The sequence below is a fragment of the Xiphophorus maculatus genome, chromosome 5 (genome assembly GCF_002775205.1).
Source record: "Xiphophorus maculatus strain JP 163 A chromosome 5, X_maculatus-5.0-male, whole genome shotgun sequence".
In the NCBI taxonomy this organism is placed as follows: Eukaryota; Metazoa; Chordata; class Actinopteri; order Cyprinodontiformes; family Poeciliidae; genus Xiphophorus; species Xiphophorus maculatus.
In genome coordinates this window covers 1,931,581-1,950,826 of record NC_036447.1, presented here as the reverse complement: position 1 = coordinate 1,950,826, position 19,246 = coordinate 1,931,581, and the positions used below count along the sequence as shown (strand labels likewise).

The following is a 19,246-nucleotide window of genomic DNA, read 5'->3' as shown; positions in this document are numbered from 1 at the left end:
TTTGGGCTCAGCTAACTCTGAAGGAGTCTGTCTGACCTTAACACAGTCAAATGGCCCAGACACTGAAAAACAGCCAGAGATGAAAAAACAGCTGATATGATGCGTGTCAATCAGCTCTGACATCACAGAAACTCTGAACCAATGGGAGTCTGGATTATGATAACTTTCGTCTTCATCGTCCCTGAAGGCAGCAAGTTAGTGGGAAACTCAATAATCTGATCCATAACACTCTTCAGGGTAGATTTTATTTTATTTATTTTAAATGCGTTTTTTGGTAAAGCACCTCGACATGACATTTGTTGTGAATTGTAACTATAGAATTGAACTGAATTAACGAGAGGCCAAAGACAAACTGCTTCTAACATGTGGCCAGATGTTGCTTCTACTACTAATCATAATGAAAGATTGAGGGAGAAACAGTGTTTTTATTTTTTTCTTAAATAGGAATTCCAGAGTAACCTTTACTGATAAAAACAGACCAAACGTCACAGAGTTTCCTCTGACATGCTGAATGGCCGCGCTGCTCCATGAGGACGATTCAAACCACTCAATCCTGACACCAGCCACTCACTGTGGATCACACTCCACTGTCCCCCCACACACACTCAGGCACCGAGCGCTCTGGCTGGTGGAAGTGGTTTTAAAGTGCTATTGGTTTCATTAAACAGCTTCAAACATCAGAACAATGATGGCTCTATGATTTAATATAATAAACATTTTCCAGCGTCGGAGAGAGTTGAAACAGAAAATTCTCTTTAAGACATTTCATTGTCACCTGCTGTGGAGAAAGTCCTGCTTTCTGTTTGCTGCGAGGCAGGTGTGAACAAGAGAGGGAGCTAAAACGAGGCAGAGCTGTGGACAGTATAAGATTTAACCTGGCCTGCTGGGACGGAAGCTGCAGAAACTCTGGAGGACAGATGAGGGCGCTGTTTGTCTCAGCGGATACATTTTGGACTCTTGAGGGGCAGAATGTGACAGAAGGAGGTGAAAGTGATGGATTGCTGGGACTCACCTCTTTCTTGCGGTTCTTCAGCAGGTTCTGGCACTTGGACAGCTCCTTGTCCTGCTCAGCTTTGATGCGCTTGGCCTCGTCTCGCAGCCGGTTGGTGTGCTCCTGCTCCAGCCTCTCGATGGTCTGCTTCTGCTGCCGCTCCAGGTTCTCCACCTCCTGGTCGTACTGACGCTTCTTACTCTGTCCAACACAAACCGCTTCATCACTCAACCGTCTTCATACATCACTGAGACTTTCTGAGACACTGAAGCTCAGAGGGGTTGGAGGAAACATTGTGATGATTGAAGTCAGGAGAGGAGTGAGAAAAAACTGTAATATTGCAACAGAAAAGCAAAGTTTGGAGATTTTCCTTAATATGGAGGACAAAGATATTCTAAGCTAAACGTGTGTTAGTGTTTACAGCTCACTCATTGATGAGGAATTTTACTATTCTTCGCTGTGATTGGTGAATGATGGTGGCTAAATGACTTTTGTAAACACTCACAGATTCTATTGGCTCTGACGGTTTGATGAACGTGTCAATCATCTGAATCAACCAATGAGCTCCTGAGAAACTGCTTACAATGCCTGGTCAGAAAACTGAAAGCTGTGAGGCTCAGAGACGCATTGTTTAGCGGTACTCTGACTCTTTTTAGTTGTAAGGATCAACGTAACTTTTATCAACCTTGTAGTTCCTGAGATGTATTCAATTCATTTTGGATTGTTGTTTTTCAAAAAGAGACTGGAGTTTAAGAGGTTAGTGCTGCTGTTGTGGCCAAAAAACAATAATTACAGATATACAGTATATACCAGTGGTCCCCAAACTACGGCCCGCGGGCCAGATGCGGCCCGCCTCCACATTTGGTCCGGCCCCCTGAACAATACCAGAGCATTTTCATATATGTGCATTTTTATTTGATAAGTTGGACTTTTGCAATAAAATAAATGTTCCTTAGTAATGAACTTTATTTATTATTAACTACTAGTTAGTAACTATTTTATACATGCATATAATTGACCCTAACCCTTTTTTTTATGTGGAGAACCCAGTGTTACTTGGTTATTATTTATTTCATAAATAGTGTTATTTCCTGACTTTTGTTCTCTGAGGAATCCAGAAAAGGTTATTTGATTGTGCTTTCTGAAAAACAATACATTTTTATGTTTAGCACTCTTACAATCGTCACACTTTTTCTGTTACAAACTGACCCCGGCCCCCCATCAGAGAAGGGACAAGTTATGTGGCCCTCACAGGAGAAAGTTTGGGGACCCCTGGTATATACGATATATTTTTTCGCCCCTTCAACACATTGAAAAAACACAACTACATTGCTTCAGTTAACAAATCAAAATTCTGCACTGCATCACTATCATTGTCACGTGATCAAATAAATAACACATTTTCAACAAATCTTATTATTCGGGTAGAAAGACTAGATTTTATGAATTTTCCCAGACTGTGGGGTCTATGCTTGCCGTGAACCCAAAGGAGAAAGACATGAGCACTTTTTGCTTACGTGTCAAGTCATACCATCATAATAATATAATGTAAGTGAATGTTGTGTGTTTTACTTGTTTTAGTGTTGAATAATAAAAAAAAATGACTGTAAATCATCAGAATGTGATAATTTCTCCTTTAATCAGATGATCTCTGATATATTTCTCTGTAGCAGATCGGTCTGAAAGCTCTGCCACAAAACACTCAGTCCTCCATTTCAGAGCAAAACTCTCTTTGCCAGGTTTCTTTATTTTTCATCTTATATCGATAAGATGATAAACTCAAAACCTTTTTACTGCAGCTCAGTTCTGAGTGCTGAATTCCCCAATTTCTGAGTGGAATGTCCCACTGTTCACATATGATGTTCTAACTATTATTATATTTTTTCAAAGAAAAACTGTTAGAAGTTGTTTTAAACAGTCAGGAGTCTTGATTCAGTGATGCTCCTTTGAGCAGCAGCTTTCACCCAGAATGTGACTGAGCTGCAGTTTGCTGGGAGGCAGTGAAGTTCAGCAGTTTATAGCTGAGATGATTAGGCTGATAACAGAAAAGTTTGTAGCTACGGTGAGCAGATTCAGGAAGTTCACAGTGTCATGTGGGGAAACGGCTCCATGTACTTATCTCTAAACAGAAACCACAGCTGCTGCTGGAGCTGATCCGGTTTGAAAACAAGGCTGAAATGTTTTGAAGCTGGAGGGAAACAGACATGGCAGACTCACAGTGGTCTCTTGCTCAAAGCGTCTGTAGATCTGCTCCTTTTGCTGCTGCAGCTTGTTGCTGAGCTGCTGCTGGGCTCTCTGCTCCTCCTTCTGCAGGAGACGCAGCTCCCTCAGCTCCTGCCGCCTGCAACAGGAGAAACAGTAAAGTCAGAAAAAATTTCCAGTTTAACTCATTTTCATATTATTTGCATAAAAAACGTTTGGTTTGAATGAAGTGACATGAGCACCTGAGGAATCTCATCTCCTCGTTCTTGGTGTCGTTGTCAGTGACGATCTTTGATGTTGTGACGCTCACTTCCACCCCGTCCACCATGAACTTACGAGTTTTCTTCAGCGTCTTCTTCTGCCGCTTGGAGTCCTGAGGAAAACAGCTAGCAGGTTAAAAAGGAAGAGGTCTTGCTGTGGCTTTATATGTGTGGTTCTGAGGCTTACCTGTATAGAAACAGAACCAGGCTCCTTTGTTTTGGACAAGAAGCTGGAAATGGACAAATTGAGGTCTACTGAGCTGTTGTCTGCAGCCGAGCCCCTTCCTGAGTCAGAATCTTGCTCCTTTTCGTCTTTGGCTTTATCCGGAACCTTCTTCTCCTCTTCAGCGTTCATTCTGTCTTTTTCTACGGGCTGCTCTCCGTTTTCCTTCTTCAGGTCTTCCTGCTCTGGCTCAGGCAGAGTTAGAGTCACCTTGAGGTGTTCGTATCGATCTTCCTCTTCTTCCTTAGCTGGAGTGTTAGCTTCTGGTGCAGCAGGTGAGTTAGTCTCCTGAGGAGACCCAGGAACCTCGGCTGTGTCCACTTCCTTTTCATCCTCCACGTCTATCTCCAGCTGCTGCAGCTCCTTGGACGGTGTGTCTGGTTCGGCCTCTGACCCAGGTGAAGTGGCATCAGACACGGCTTCTGGAACGTTCTCCTCTGAAGGTTTCTTTTCAGGTTCTTCTGGAACTGGAGTGTTTGGAGTTTTCTGTGGTTGCTCCTGTGTAGCAGGTTCCTCTGTGGAGACTGTTTTCGCCACATGGTTGGAGTCGGGAAGCTTGGCCGGGGAAGGAAGTGGTAGGATCGGTTCCATCTTCTCAGGGACTGATTCCAAGGGCGACAGAGGGATCTTTTCGTCCTCGGAGCTGGCGACGCTAACGTCAGATGGAGCCCGTTTGTGGCCCTGGAGGAACCATGGAGAAGTTAGAACTGTCATATAAATGCAGAGTCAGCAGAAAGCAAAATGTAAAAAGTCACAACTTCAAAACTCAAAAGAACATGCCAAGCACGGCTAAAGCACTGCTGGTCAAAACATTCTCTCTAAACAACTGCTGCTCCTGCTGTCTTCAACGTTATTTAACCTCCTCTGCAGGCTTTCTGCAGGTTTCACCAACTCCAACATTATGAATGAAATTTAAGACTTGCACCTACACAGAAATGTGCAAACTTCATCCAGCCAACTGGCGAAAACAAACACTTACACATGATAGAAGCAAAAAAAGCTAGCTATCAAGGTTATGTTAGCAGCAAGTTAGCAGTAGCAACCGTCTCGAGGCAATGAAGATGTCTGAGCACGACTCAAGCGTTTGCCTAACAGAAAAGTTTTGTGAGAAAACAAAATGAAAATAATATGAGGTTAAATAGTGACAAAATTTAAGACACAGATGTCAGCTTAGTTTTTTAGATTGGATTTGAACCATTTTAAGGACCTTGACGTTAGACATTTGAAGAATGAGCAGATACCACGCTGTCAGATGTTACCATCTTTAACTTATGTTTGAAGCTTTATAGATGAGTCAGAAAAATGTGATATAGATGTAGAAATTGACACAAAAATACCTCAGCTGTTGCTGTTTCTGGTGTAGAAAGTTAAAACAGATGTGGTCTGCATAGTAACAGTTTTGTGTAAAATCTGTGTTGGTGTGGACGGATCGTCAATGTCTGCAATTTATTATTTTGACCAATTTCCTTCTAGATTCAGTTTCTTGTCTTCAAACTGCTGGATCCTCATTGTACAATTTCACTCATAAAGAGTAAGTTGAAACATTTATGACTTTAATGTGATGCCAGCTTGGTACTGTGTTCCAGTCAATATGGGTTTCATGCGGCCTTGAGAAGCTGCAGTCATGATAAACAATGGAGAGATCAACGCTAAAACTGACCAAACAGGAAGGATGTTTATGCAGAAACAGAACTAGAGTAATTAGTGTTTGTAGTGGCAGCATTCCCACATCCTGCACCTTCTTGGCTTTTGAGGATGAAAACAATAAGTGGGATCTTTAATTTTCCTTCAAGCAGAAATGCCTAGCCCATAAATCATGATCTGAATAACAATGCTCTTTCTGCCAACTTCATTTTCAAAACTCAACAAACACTGAACTTGAGTCTTTTTGAATTCTTGTAGGATTTAAGTTTCTGTTTGAAACAGAAGGAATACCTCTAGAATGTGTAGCAAGCTCACAAAAGTTTATATTATAACCAATCCTGGTTTTGAACATAAAGAGAAGATATTTGGACAGCCGGTGGTACTTCAAGACATAAACTGTTTGATCTCCCTGCCTCCATATTGAATATGAGACTTTAGCCGTTTCTATTATGATCAAAAACAACAGATCTTACAGTCACAATAGATATTTAACATTTTCTTTTTAATACAGTTAAAATCCTCTTGAGTTATTAGTGATAAGGATCAAATATTAACAACCACTCTTTCTTTTCCACGTCATAAATCTCCAGTAAAATAGACTTTGATGTAAATATCTACGCACCAGATGTGCCTCGGTCTCTTCCTCCTCCTCTTCCTCTTTGTGCTCTTCGATCTCCTCGGTGACCTCAGCCTTCGCCTCGGCTATCAGCTCCCTCAGCGGCCGGCTGTCAGTCACAGTCGAGACGAACGAATGCTGCACACAAAACAAGACCAAAGGCTTGTTGGTAGATAAAAACCAATGTCATTTGATTGAGAATTTGACTGGAGACGGAAACGTAAAAAGAACTGCAGGAAATGGAAACCAAACTCAAAGTCTCAGTCAATGATCAGCTGCTGGGTCTACAGCTACCTGCAAACACTCAAACAATTAGAATAATATGAAGATAATCAAGACGCTGAAACAAAAAACCCATGATAGAAAAATAACATGAGAAGAGACTTTGATTTGTTTAAGAACACGTTAAAAGCAAAATGGAGCAACATTTTTGTTTGTCTGATGACCCCAAACACTAAATTCAAACCAACGTAACGCTGAAGTGAAGAGGGTTGACATCTAGGTCTGTGCTGATAAACTGGCCAAGATTTTCTTAATTTTAAGATTTCGGTTGATACTTACAAGTAAAACTGATCTTATCTACCTTGGCAAAGGTCTGAAAATCAGCCACTGTCATCTTTTGCTCCGTTAGAGATGGCTGACGACTGATACGTCTGCACATGAGCTGTTATAACAACAGGCACCCCACTGTTGCCAACTTCATCGCTAGATTTAGCAACTTTTCTGACAAAAAAATAAATAAAAATCTGTATTGGCAGGTGAGGTTTTTTTCAGCCAGAAACTGCAATTGTTGCACCTCCAGTAACATTAAAACTGATGTTTCTGTCCTGGGATGGAAACCAGTTCAGAGGTAGCAGAAGCTGGTTGACTCCATGCAGTGCAAAGAGAAATGCAGACGCTGATATTACTAATCCTTTTTCTTTACTTTCCGTTCATTAATAACAAGTCTGATCATTTCTGTTTCAACCTTCTGATTTGTGTGAATTGAAATAAAACTATTATTCTATTTTCAGCTTCATTTACTTTCAAGTTAACCATAACCTTAACCATCATCCGCCTACACTTAACAGTAAAACCATTTCAATCCATCAGCAAAATGCAAGATTTAAACACGGTCTCACCTTCTTTGGTTTAGAAATCAGCTGCATGTATTCTATGGCAGGCCTGATGATGTGAAGCTTCTTAGATATCAGGACCTTCATTGGTGGCAGGACGCTGTTTTGTATTTTTAAGCCCATTGCGTCGTCTGTGCAGTACTATGGTTTTCCCGGTGTATATGAGGTAAAATGCGTCCGGCTGGCCTGCCTGTCTGCACACTGAGTGAATGAGCGGCTCTGGTTTAGCACCTTAAACCCCACGGAAAAAGCAAAGCCTGCTCTGCTGACGTCAGCTCCAGCAGAGGGATGAGTGTCAGTCCTACTGGGACAGACGGCTCAGAGCGTACAGAGCAGCTCAACAGATGTCGCACTGGGTTCTGATGGCAGGTGGTGCATGGATGGAGGTGGGGGAGGAAGTGGCTTAGAAGTGGCCAGGTGTTGGGGATAATCACACATTGAGAGATTTAGTTTTGAACAGACGGTACCTGAAGAAGCTGCGCTGCGGTCCATCTGCTGTCCAGGTTCTTGTCCAGGCTACGTTTCAGGAAGTCGCTGAACTCTGGAGACCTGAGCAGAGAAAACCCAAACATTCAGTCAGCTGTTCACTCAGCCATCAAACAGAAACATGGCAACTCACCAGCGCGACGGCTGCATCAGTGTGGGCGGGTCGGACTTTGCGATCTTCAGTAGGACTCTCATGGGGTTCATCTCGTGGTTGGGGGGCTCGACCTGCGCCAGCTCGATTAAGGTGACCCCCAGGGACCAGATGTCGGCCTTGTAGTCGTATGGACGGTCCTTGGAGGTTTCACACATCACCACCTCAGGGGCCATCCTGAAAACATTCATCCAACCTTCACGTTTTATTAAAACGTTTTAACAAATTAAAATCTGAAATGTGTGCTGGGCTTTTTTCTTTACTTACATGAGGATAATTAATTTATCCTCATGTATAAATGAAGATATTTGCAAGAAAAACAACTATAGTGAATGATTCTTCTTAGTCCTATAATGCACTATATTGATTATTTTGGTTTTCCATATGAAGTGAATGAATGTCTTCCATTATAGTATACTTCATTAGTTTTAATTTATGACCTCTATTTTGTAAGTGTTTATTTTTGTAGTTACTTTTATTTTTAATTTGCTATGTGATCTATGTATGCTACGTATTATTAGTTGTTTATGTTGAATGTCTGTCTTCCGTTTATTTGGTTCTTCATTAGTTGTAGTTCTCTGCTTCTACTCTCACAGAGGTCCAAGCTAACCTCGTGGATTCACTGAGGGTGTCATGGTAGTAATGCTCTTACATGTATGTTGTGTCCCTCCAGGTATTTTGTGGGGGATGCTGAAGGAGAATGGGGTATCTGGGTGGCTTTTAATAGAGTAGAGTAGAATATTTATTGTCAGTCTAACAACAAAACATTGTTCAACATAATTTGGGTGCAATTCTCCAGATAAAAACAATGTCTCACCTAAAAAAAATATTATAAATAATTGCTTATATAGCATTTATCCCTTGATAAAAAGCTAACTGAAAACTGTCCACTGACCAAATTGACCACTTAGCAGCATTCAGCATAGTGACGGCTGATGGATAAAAACTGGTTCTAATCTTTAAGGGACATCCATTCCTTGTAGAGCTGCTTCTACCTTCTTGGCACCAAGTCAAGTCTGTTTCCAGTTGGACTCGGTCAGGGCTGCCTTCTGTCCACCAATCCTATTTATGGTGTTCATGGACATGATGAAGGTGGTGGAGAGGAGGGAGTGTATGTTATGTCACTGAGAACCTCAGGATCAGGCCATGATCCGCTGGGATGAGGAGAGGCTCCTCTCAAGCCTCTCTGGTTCTTTAACGGGTTCTTCTCCAGTCTGTCCTGCTCAGATTCGTCTCCATTAGCAGATCACTCAGGTTCTTCCCGTGTATTGTGTGTAAACAATTTGATTGGTAGCACAATGCATGTATTGACTGGCCTCTGTCACTGCATGCATGCAAATCTCCAAACAACAACATCTCAACCACTGCGTTGTACCAGCGGACATGTCGCCTGCTGTCAGAGAGCTGCTCAGAGTGGAGGAGTTTAATCATGAGCAGCGTCAGGAAAACATGCGTCAATGTTTGGAGCAGAATAACTGCGATTCTGCAGCCCTGCAAATGGCACGTGTCTTGGAAGAACTGAAAAGTAATGAAGAAATGAGAAACTGTCCAGCTGTGGTCAACATTCTGTTTGAGATAATTGTTGTTTTGGCCTAACCGGTGTGAAACGCTGAAAGCTGCTCAGAGATGATGGGAAGATGAAGCTAAATGCATAACAGACATGACAGAAAACCTTCTGGATGGTGCATATATATTGTAGCTATAATTGGACAAAGGATTGACTCAAGCAGGCACAGAAAACTTATCACATCTACATTGCAAAACAAAAATAAATTAAAAAAAAATCCTAAAACTTTGTATAATTTTTCTTCTTCCTCACACCTATGGACAACTTTCAATCACATAGTCTAATGAAATACTTTGAAGTTTATGAAAAAGCTCAGAAACGCTTTTGTGCAGCTCTGTATTTTCTGGGAAGTTTACTTTTTATAAAATGTTGCATAAAATAGAGGAATTATTCCTCCACTTACCAGTAAGGCGTTCCAATGAAAGAATCTCTCCGCTGAAGCGTCTTTGTGTTTTTGGCCGACACGCCAAAATCAGCTGAAAGCCACAAAACGCAGAAATGAGTCAGAATAACTGAATCAGGAGACTTTGGGTCATGTGAAAGCAACAGTCTGATTTTTCTGCAGGCAGATACCCGGACACCTCTGTGTGTGTTTTGTCACTGGACAAAATGTCTTCTGTGTATTATCTCACCATGACTCATGCCACTCTGAATAAACCTGCATTACTGCATCTTCTGTGGTCAGCAGCACCAGACGGATGCTGAGCAGGAAAGCAACAAACCAGTAAGACACTGAGGCGTCACGCTTCATTTCAAAGCTCTTATTATTAAATAGTATGAATCTTTAGCTTTCTCTGTGGTTGATTCTATATTTATTTGGTAAGAGTCTGTCAGTACTTCTTATCTTGGTAATATTTGCTCATTCTGCTTTGCTAAAGTAGATTTTCTGGATTCTGACTGAGCCATGAAAAAGTTGATTCTTTAAACTCAGTATTTAAGGTTTTATCATCTATTATTACTGACCGAAAGTTTTCAGTTTGTACAAACGAGTACGAAGCTAGACAGGCCAATATTCTTTCTTCTATTTAGTCCAGATGCTTGAAATGAACCACCGGAAAGGCGTCACACGAACATACTATGGGTCTAAATTACCAAGGCTAAAATAATGGGAGTTAAAAACTATTTAAGTGGCAGAACTGTGTTTATGACCTAACACTTTGTTTTAAAAATGAAATAATTAAGTAATCATTTGAGGAAAACATCACAACAGCATTCCAGGTATCTAAAATGTTGACTTATTGGTAAATATTTGCAGTATCTGTTGGTGGAGGTTGGATTTGTGTGAAGAACAGAGCCTTTGTTTAGAACAGAGGACGTCATGGTGCTGTACCAGCCGGCTCTTACCCAGCTTCACATCTCCGTCCAGAGTGAGGAGGATGTTGCCGGCCTTCAAGTCTCTGTGGATGATTTTGTTTTCGTGGAGGTAGACGAGCGCCTGCAGGGTCTGCTTACACACCACCCGGATCTGCGGCTCGGTCAGGGGTCTCTCCAGTTCTGCACAGAAGAGGGACGGTTGCCATGAGCATGTGCTTTAAATCAGCTCAGCATGGCATGCTAATGTAGCCTAATTATAGGTGGCGATACGGCCTAAACCACAATTAAAGTCTTGCAGAAAGCAAAGAAGAAAGCGATCATGTGGGTGGTCCGCTGAGGCCTTTTTCCACTTTCGCTGCCAGTTCGAGCCGTTTCCCTGTTGGTGAAACAACCTGTGATAAAAGGTGGAACTGCTGACTCACCGAGCATGACGGCATCCACTGCCCCTCCTGCACAGAACTCTATGAGGATCTGCCAACGACAGGAGAAAACACAGGACCAGCTTAAGCTTCCTAACATGTGCTTTACTTCAAATAAAACACACATGAAGCTCATAGACGATTTGACCTTTCACCTACTTTAACAGCTTTTTTTTTTTTTTTTTACCAGACTATTAAGTCTGCCCAAAATAACCTTTAATTGTCCACAAGTTACCTCTCCAGTTTTTTCAGAATGGTTGTTGAAGTAGTTTTTTTTTTTTTTTTTACATGTGAAGGATTTTATTTTGCAGATTTGTAAGCTTGTCAGAATTTTTTTTTATTATTATTTAAATTCAAACCAAAAGTACTTTATTTATCCTAAAGGGAAATTAAACTCATGTCATCAAAGCTTCTTCAAAACATAGTTGTAGATGCGAAGGACTGTTTGGGCAGCAACAACAGTTGGCTAATATATCTCAACTGTTATAAACTTGTTATTAAATATTTAGCCAGTTGGACTGAGTCTCAGATTGGACATGAATGATGTCCAACAGCCACCGAGTGATGGAAGTGCAGATGAGAAAAAGAGGAAAGACCACAATAGGCAGATATGGAAACTGATATCATCACAATATTTACCAGTATCATCAGTGCAAGATTTTTGAATACTGTGCAGCCCTTACAGTATCAATAACTCTCAAATACAGACAACAATACCTGCAACATTCACAAGGAGAGCTAAGATCAGTGCAGATTAGTTATCTACAGCATATAAGGTGCTACTCAGGTCAGTAATTGAAAATTCCTGTTTTTTATATCATAATAAATATCTTAAGGATAGAACATATTGTAATTCCAGACTTTTTCCCCAATTTCATGCAGCTCTGATTGGAACTGCAGGATTTTAGGCTTCAGGGTAATCACTTGGAAAAAGGAGCTTCAGTGACTCAGAAAGCAGCTGAACCATAAGACAGAAACTGTTCCTGGTTTGAAACAGAAATATTCACTTCTTCCTAGAACCTTCTGGAGCTAAAAATACAAAAACAACCAAACTAATAACTTGGCTGAAACAATGTGGGAACGAACCACCACCCAGCATTCATGAATGAAACAGTCTTAAAGGCATTCAGAGGCTTCAGTGTGGCGGCTGACGTAAGAGGATTGAGGCTTTCCACACTGCCAGACCTCAGGCCTTCTGCTGCTGATAGGATTACAGTGTGTATGAACGGAGAGCCTTCTGCAGCATCTGGAGTCTCTACTGAGCAGCACAACATTCACAGAGCCTCCGGCCCACAATGAGATTGAGAAATATTAGCCGAGTGTTACTATCTGAATAAAAGAGAAGTTACACTTCTGCAAAATGTTAAACCTTTTGTGGTTTACACATGTGCCGAAGTGTTTGTTATGGTCAGCTAGCTTTTATTTTATTTTTTTCCCTCCCCTCCAGGGGTCTTTTGTGGGCTCTAGTGTCCCTTATATGAAAGTATGCTGACAGGAAAGGGAGCCTACTTTCGGCTCCCTTTCCTGGGGAAGGGGGGAAGACATGCGGCAAATGTCGCTGGGTCTGGGAATTGAACCCGCGACGGCAGCGTCAAGGACTCAAGGCCTCCAAACGTGGGTCACGCTATCCCCTACGCCACCACAGCACGCCCAGTCAGCTAGCTTTTAAATAGAAAGTGACAAACTCCTAACAACAACAAGGAAAAGCTTCAGTGAAATTCCTGAGCTCACTTGAGATTTTCAGGACCACTCCACTTCCAACAACAAAGCCGCTCCAGGCCACACACCGCCCCTGTCTTAGAGCGCTCCTGGCTGCTGTGGCACAATGGCCGCCAGTGGCTTTTCAGCGCCACAGCGTGAACAGAGGAACCACAGGCCAGGGCTGCGGCTTCCTCCCCACTTGTTTATTTGACACATTCACACTGAACTCCATTTAGAACCGTGCACCACTTGTTTTCCAAGCCATTCATGTGACACAAAAAGGGCGGATGTGGTTGAAGGTGATTTCACCTGAAATGTTGTGGCAAAGAGCAGAAACTGGAATGACAGAGATGCTGCAGTGAGGAAACGCAGCTCAGCAACAGCCGTGAAGCGGCCGCCTCTGGGGTTTTCACAGAATAAAGTCTTTCATCAGGAGAAGGAAACGTCTTAGAGTCTGTCTCCTCTTTCCATGAACAGGTGCGACATGAGGAGGAAAAGGAGAAAACTCTACCTCCATCAGAATGAGCTTATTGTTTGGAGGACAATGGGGAGGAAAAGGGCAGAGCGCTCAACACAGCACTGAAATGAAACACCAGCTGATCATGAGGGTTAACAACGTTCAGAATGCCTTTTCAGCTGTTTGTGCGCTGACTCACAGGAGCGCCATGGTGATGTTTCTGTGTCATCTCCTCTTCAGTATATCCGCCCTTTGACCTGTCACACTCAGATTATTTGCATGATAGGAAAAAGAAAGCTCTGCTACTCTGTTTCTTTCAGTCCAAGTCTGCTAACCTCTCAGGCTGGATATTAATATATGAGGACAAACTATAAGAGATACAAGTAAAACATTAGACATGAAATTAATCAGATTAATGTTTTAAAAGAACAAGTAAGAAAATGAAAAACAAAGGTCTCATGTTCGGAGCGAACAGATTATAAACTGGTATGATGATTAACAGCTCCTAAAGCTGCTTGTTGCTGCAGCTCATGTGAACTTTAACCACATTTTATCCCACAATGCAGCAGTAAAAAAAAAAAAAAAGGAATTTTGCAATATTTTTTTTTCATCAGATGATGCAACGTAAAGACAGGGAGACGGAATGAATGTTTGTGCAACACAAACTATCCGATTATTCATATTTGATATATAAAAGACAATTAATTTAACTGGAAAAAGCTGTGAAGATACTGAACTGTTTGTCTTCCACCCAAATGAACCAGTAAGTCATTCAGTTTGAAGCAGACATGTCCCTGCAGAAAGAGCCCAGAGCCTCGCTGTTACCAACTCCTCCACTGTTCAGCTCTGAATGGATCCACAGAGGAACATGAAGCTGCTGCTTCCCTCCTGCTGATGCAGACTGCTGGACAGCTGGCTGAAAGAAGCTTCCTCAACCTTTCCTTCACACGTAGAAAAAATAATTCCAGCTTCTCTGGAAATGAGACAATTATAACCTGATAACTAGGAGAGCCCCAGCAATGTCTTCCATCCAGGAAGGAAAAACTCTGGTTGGGAGTTTAAACTGGTAGTTGGTGTTTCAGTGACAGGCTCGCCACCAACACATTTAGCTCTGTCACAAGAAAAGACGACCTAAGATGAAAATAGAATAGCGTCTGAAAAGTTCTGAGTAAACGGTGCCGTTTGATGGCTTCCATGTGTGCTCCCACAGCAGTCTCCTTTTCCTCATCCTCCTCTTTGTCTTTCAGATTGATAATAAAAACACTGTCGTCCATTTTTCTGTTTTGTTCTCTGTTTGACCTTTCTGACAGTTTTCATACAGTCCACCATCTTCTAAATATGTATTCTCCAGAAAAAAAATCTTTATGCTTCCTTGGAGATTGAAACATTTTTCTCCAGTTAGCCTCACTGATTAGTGGTTTTCTTATGGACACTCAGCTGTTTGGTCCCAACTCCTTGACTTCCCTTTACATTGTGCTCTTACTGTCACACCATTCTGAGTTCTACTGTTGTCCTTCTTTCATTTTATAAAGCTTTGAAGTGCTCAGCTACCACCATTCAGGTTCTTTTCCTAACCACATTTCTTCCTGAAAGATGATGGTTAGGATCCCTTGAAATTAGGGGTGGACCAATTTATTGGCGCCGATTTCCTTAATTTTGAGAGATCGGTCGATACTTATGTACGAATGTACAAATCTGGTCTTATCAACTTCAGCAAAGGTCTAAAAATCAAACACTGTCCTGTTCTCCCGTAAGAGAGACTTGACCGACAGACCAGCTCACCAGCTCATGTCTGCACGTTAACAATAGCCACCCCACTGTTACCAACTCAGCGACTTTCTTGCTATATTTAACAACATTTCAGACAAAAAAATTGGTATCAGCCAAAATCAAAATCGACAGGTCAGGATTTTTGGAAATTGGTAATCACCGATTGAACAGAAAACTGCAATCAGTGCACTCCTGTTTGAAATCCATTTTATTATTTTCCAATTTTAGTTATATTTTTTACAAACTTCCATTTTTCTGAATTCCATTTTAAGCATGGGGTCCTGGTTCTACACTTTCCTTCCAGGTTTTGAAAATGTGTTGGACAGTTCTCAACCCAGTTTTAGTTGTTTCTGCCTCTGCTTGAAGGCAGTGATCTGACCCTTCATAAACAGACCGACATCTTTTCCTCAGCCACAGGGTGTGTCTTTCTACATGCTTGTGTAAGAAATGAGAAGCTACTCATTGCATCAGGTTAAAGAACTCGTTGCAGCTGAAAGATAATCGCCTGCAGTAATTATTATTATAGGATGCTTGGATCAGTTTGCTTAGGTAAATCCAGGTGGCAACGTTTTCGGCCAGCCAGCAAAGTTCCCTTTCCTGTAGCAGAACACTTTGACCATGAGCATGTTGACAACAAACCAAATCCTATTGATGCAGCTTGTCAGATTTTGTACTTTTCTAACAAGCTTGAGGTGAAATGACATCTTTATTCTTCAGATAAATGAAGCATTACTAATATTTACTGTACAAACCTTCATTCAAAAAGCCAAACTAATCTTTTTGAAGTATTTTCCTTCCCATTGCTGAGGCTTTGGATAAGAGGATATGGTGCTGAACCAGACACTCACCCACAGCTTGCTCTCGTAGTAAAAAGCATCCAGCAGTTTGACGATGTTCTGATGATCGCAGGAGGCCAGGATGTCAATCTCCACCATGTAGTCCTCCAGCTCCTCCTCTGTCTTCGTATCGATGACTTTGGCAGCAGCGAGGACGCCCGTCTGCTTGTTCTGAGCCTGGAGGTAAAAACACACCAATTTAATCCTTCTCCCTTTCTTCATACAAGCTTCAGGCAGGTAATACAGAAAACACACACATGCCAGCACCATCTGAGCCAGTAGGTAACAGGGTTAAATCCCTCACTATGCGTGGTGTTGAAGTGGAAATTCCTTCGGACTGTTTTGGCTCCTCGGCAGACAGGATGTGCTCTATGAAGTCGCCGCTGCGATATGAGATGCAGCTACTTCCTGCTGATTCACAGCTCCACAGTGAGCCATGAACAGCATTTAAAGCTTAATAAACTCCCATCACTTCTGCAGCTTATAGTGAGAGCTTCACTATGAAGCAGACAGAGGCATGGAGTTAGAACGGCAGAGTTTAATATTTCTGGATAATTGTATAATCTGTAGGCTCTTCTCATCTGACTGCAGCTGGAAATATGAGCCATCATAATGTCATCTTGTCCAAATATTGCACTGCTCTAATTTTAAATGCCTCTTCACTGTTCTATGGAAAGACTTTTTATCCAAAATTACATAAATAAATATTGTAATTAATAGATTATTAAAAATTACTCCAAATAAATAAAAAAATATTACGGTAATATTAAAAACTGATTTTTTTTTATTGTGGATGTTACTTTGTCAGTTATTTATTTGTTTAATAATGCTACTTTACAGTCTGAGGATCTTTTTATTCCATATTCTCACATTTTTAAATGGGGCAGGTTTTTCCACAAAATAAAACACTATTATACATTAAAAAAAATAAAATAATCAAACAATAAATGCTAAAATAAATAAATAAAACTGTTATTGACAAACTCATATAATCTTTATTTAAACCATATATGTGACTGAACTGATTTTTTCTACCATTTTTGTAACAAGACAAAACAGCTATTTGAATAAATCATATCTAAAACAAATAATCAAGAAAAAATGTGCATCCTATAATTCCATCATATTATTTAAGAATACAAGAGGTTATTGGTGCTTGGATGTAAAATGCCGTCACTGAAGAGCATCCAACTGCCTAAAAGCATTGCTTTGAACTCATGCAACTCAAACTAGATCTGGCATATCAACCAAAACCACCAAGCTCCACTTTCTACTGGATAACAAAAACCACCAACAGATGGCTTTAATAAACCAAAAAAGGTTTGGCTTATTAGACAGCAACTACAATTACCATCTGAGGTAGTAGGATAATATTTTGCAAGTGTTATGAAGTTGTATTTTTCATGCTGATGTAATATTTAGCCAGTTGGGCAGAGTTTCACAGCGACCAGTTCTCACACCGAACACTAATGGCTTCGCCTGAAATGTAAAAGTTTGCAGAGTGACGGAGTAAGAGAGAAAACAAGAAAACAGGCATAGATTGCAAGATTTTTGAATATCATGCAGCCCTGTTAGTTATCAAACAATGCATCAAGGTCAGTTTAGGATTCAATAAATGTTTTCTATTTAAGGAAACCCAGCAGATTGCAGCATTCACTTCTCCTGAACAAGTAGCAAAAATAGACATTAAGTTGATTTGTGTCTTTGCAGCAATCCCTCATACAGAGCATGCATGTTGCGACAGTGGAGAAGAAAACTCCCCTGTAACAGGAAGAAACCTCCAGCAGAACCAGAACCTGGCTCAGAGTGAATGGCCATCTGTCTTAACTGACTGGAGGGTTGAGAAGACAATGATCTTCATCAGAACTAACAAATACAAATCTCTTAAAAAAAGGTGGGCATTTTTAAATAAAACACTGTCATAAAAGAAAACCCATAAAAATGGGTTTTCATTTTATAGTTTAGATGTTTCTAGTTTCTTGGCTTCTGTGCATATTATTCATTCAGAAAATGAATGAATGTCATATTCTGCTTGTTTCCCTCAAAACAGTTCCATAATTTTCCAGCATGGTGACACCACCCTCAGTCTGAGCTTACTTGAATAACATTTCTCTTTCTGACTGCAGAGTAATTGGATTTTCTTTTGTACTTTCTGTTTGTGGTGTTGGTGATATGTTGCCCTGGTAGGGCTACATGTTAGCATCGGGGTCATTATAAGTCTGCCTGGTGATTATTTTCAGTGCAAGTAGCAGGTTTTAAAAATGAAATAGTAAGGACTTTAGAATAACAAATGAAATCTTTTGTCGATCTTTGATACTAAAATCGGACTTTTCCACTTCAGTTTACCCTGGTACTTTGCTAATAAAGTGGAACAAATAAAGAAATACAAACAGATATGATCAAAAATCCTCATCGTTTGCCTCATGCCTTCTGCAATGTCACCAGATACGTGTGCTTGTGTGGGGAGTAGAATTTATTTTTGATTAAATTATTTCTCTAAAATTACCAAAAGAATAGAACCCTGACCATGACGTGTCCTACAGGTAATAACTATATTTAACCTGGGTTTGATTGAATTCACAGAAAAGTTATGTTAGCAGCTTTAAAGTATGAATTATTGAAATAAAAGTGGGCATTTTTAAACAAAAACATTGTCATAAAAGAAAACAAAAGTGCAACAATCAAGGAGAAACAAACCTTAAAAACTTTGCCGAACGCTCCGTCTCCCAGTTCTCCAATTATTTCCCAAATCTCCTCTGGGTTTTCATCCCTGCGCACATGTTCGTATTGCTTCTTCTTCTTCTCCACTCCCAGTTTAAATATCTTACGGAAATTAAAAAACGCCATAATGTCTCCTGCTTGAAAGTTCATTAAGGAGTAAGACAAAGCTGCAGGTTTGGAGCAGGTTAATGTTGTCCCATTGGGAATACAAACTCAAAAGCTTCCATAACAGTCCAGAACCAAACCTTAGCTTAGCCTTTCACACCAATCTGACCAGTTTACCCAGTGGCTATTTCACTCATAATATAAACACTTTGTACACATAGGATAATAACCACTAAAATCTTAACAGTTTTGCAGCAAGTAAAACGTGTATATATATATTTTTTCTTCTTTCTTAAAGAATCAACTGTTTCGGGAATCTCGTCGTTGTTCCAACTGGCCCGACAGCAACCCAGTCTGTCCGTGGGTCTCTTTCTTCAACAAAAACACACACAAAAGACAAAAAAAACCAAGAACTGTCCAAATCCACAAATCCTCACGTTATTTCCGACAAAGTCCCTCGCTACAGTCCAAAAGGACACCAATAAACGCAGTTTATCCGCGGTTTAGTGTTCGTTAAAACGGTCATCTTCCTCCGGAGCGGGTCGGGTCGGGCTGCTCGGTGCCTCGTAGCGGATTTAGTGACCGAGCGCGTTCACGCGCAGCACCGCGCGTGCCCGCGTTTCTTTTCTTCTTGAGCTGTGTCAGTTGGTAGCTAACGGTTAATAAAT

General features: G+C 41.0%; 1 protein-coding gene across 1 annotated transcript in view; it reads right to left on the bottom strand.

The window, feature by feature from the left end:
* Nucleotides 1-19,246, bottom strand: part of LOC102236561 (serine/threonine-protein kinase 10-like) — a 23,842-nt gene extending 4,596 nt beyond the window's left edge. Inside the window, exons 1-12 of the mRNA XM_005797658.3 lie at nucleotides 18,450-19,246; nucleotides 15,765-15,929; nucleotides 10,992-11,040; nucleotides 10,600-10,749; nucleotides 9,659-9,731; nucleotides 7,671-7,865; nucleotides 7,519-7,600; nucleotides 5,943-6,074; nucleotides 3,641-4,357; nucleotides 3,436-3,566; nucleotides 3,209-3,332; nucleotides 1,013-1,192 (exon numbers count right to left, since the gene is read on the bottom strand). Of these exons, the coding sequence (XP_005797715.2) occupies nucleotides 1,013-1,192; nucleotides 3,209-3,332; nucleotides 3,436-3,566; nucleotides 3,641-4,357; nucleotides 5,943-6,074; nucleotides 7,519-7,600; nucleotides 7,671-7,865; nucleotides 9,659-9,731; nucleotides 10,600-10,749; nucleotides 10,992-11,040; nucleotides 15,765-15,929; nucleotides 18,450-18,623 (2,172 nt within the window). The 5' untranslated portion in view covers nucleotides 18,624-19,246. The remainder of the gene's footprint in view (nucleotides 1-1,012; nucleotides 1,193-3,208; nucleotides 3,333-3,435; nucleotides 3,567-3,640; nucleotides 4,358-5,942; nucleotides 6,075-7,518; nucleotides 7,601-7,670; nucleotides 7,866-9,658; nucleotides 9,732-10,599; nucleotides 10,750-10,991; nucleotides 11,041-15,764; nucleotides 15,930-18,449) is intronic.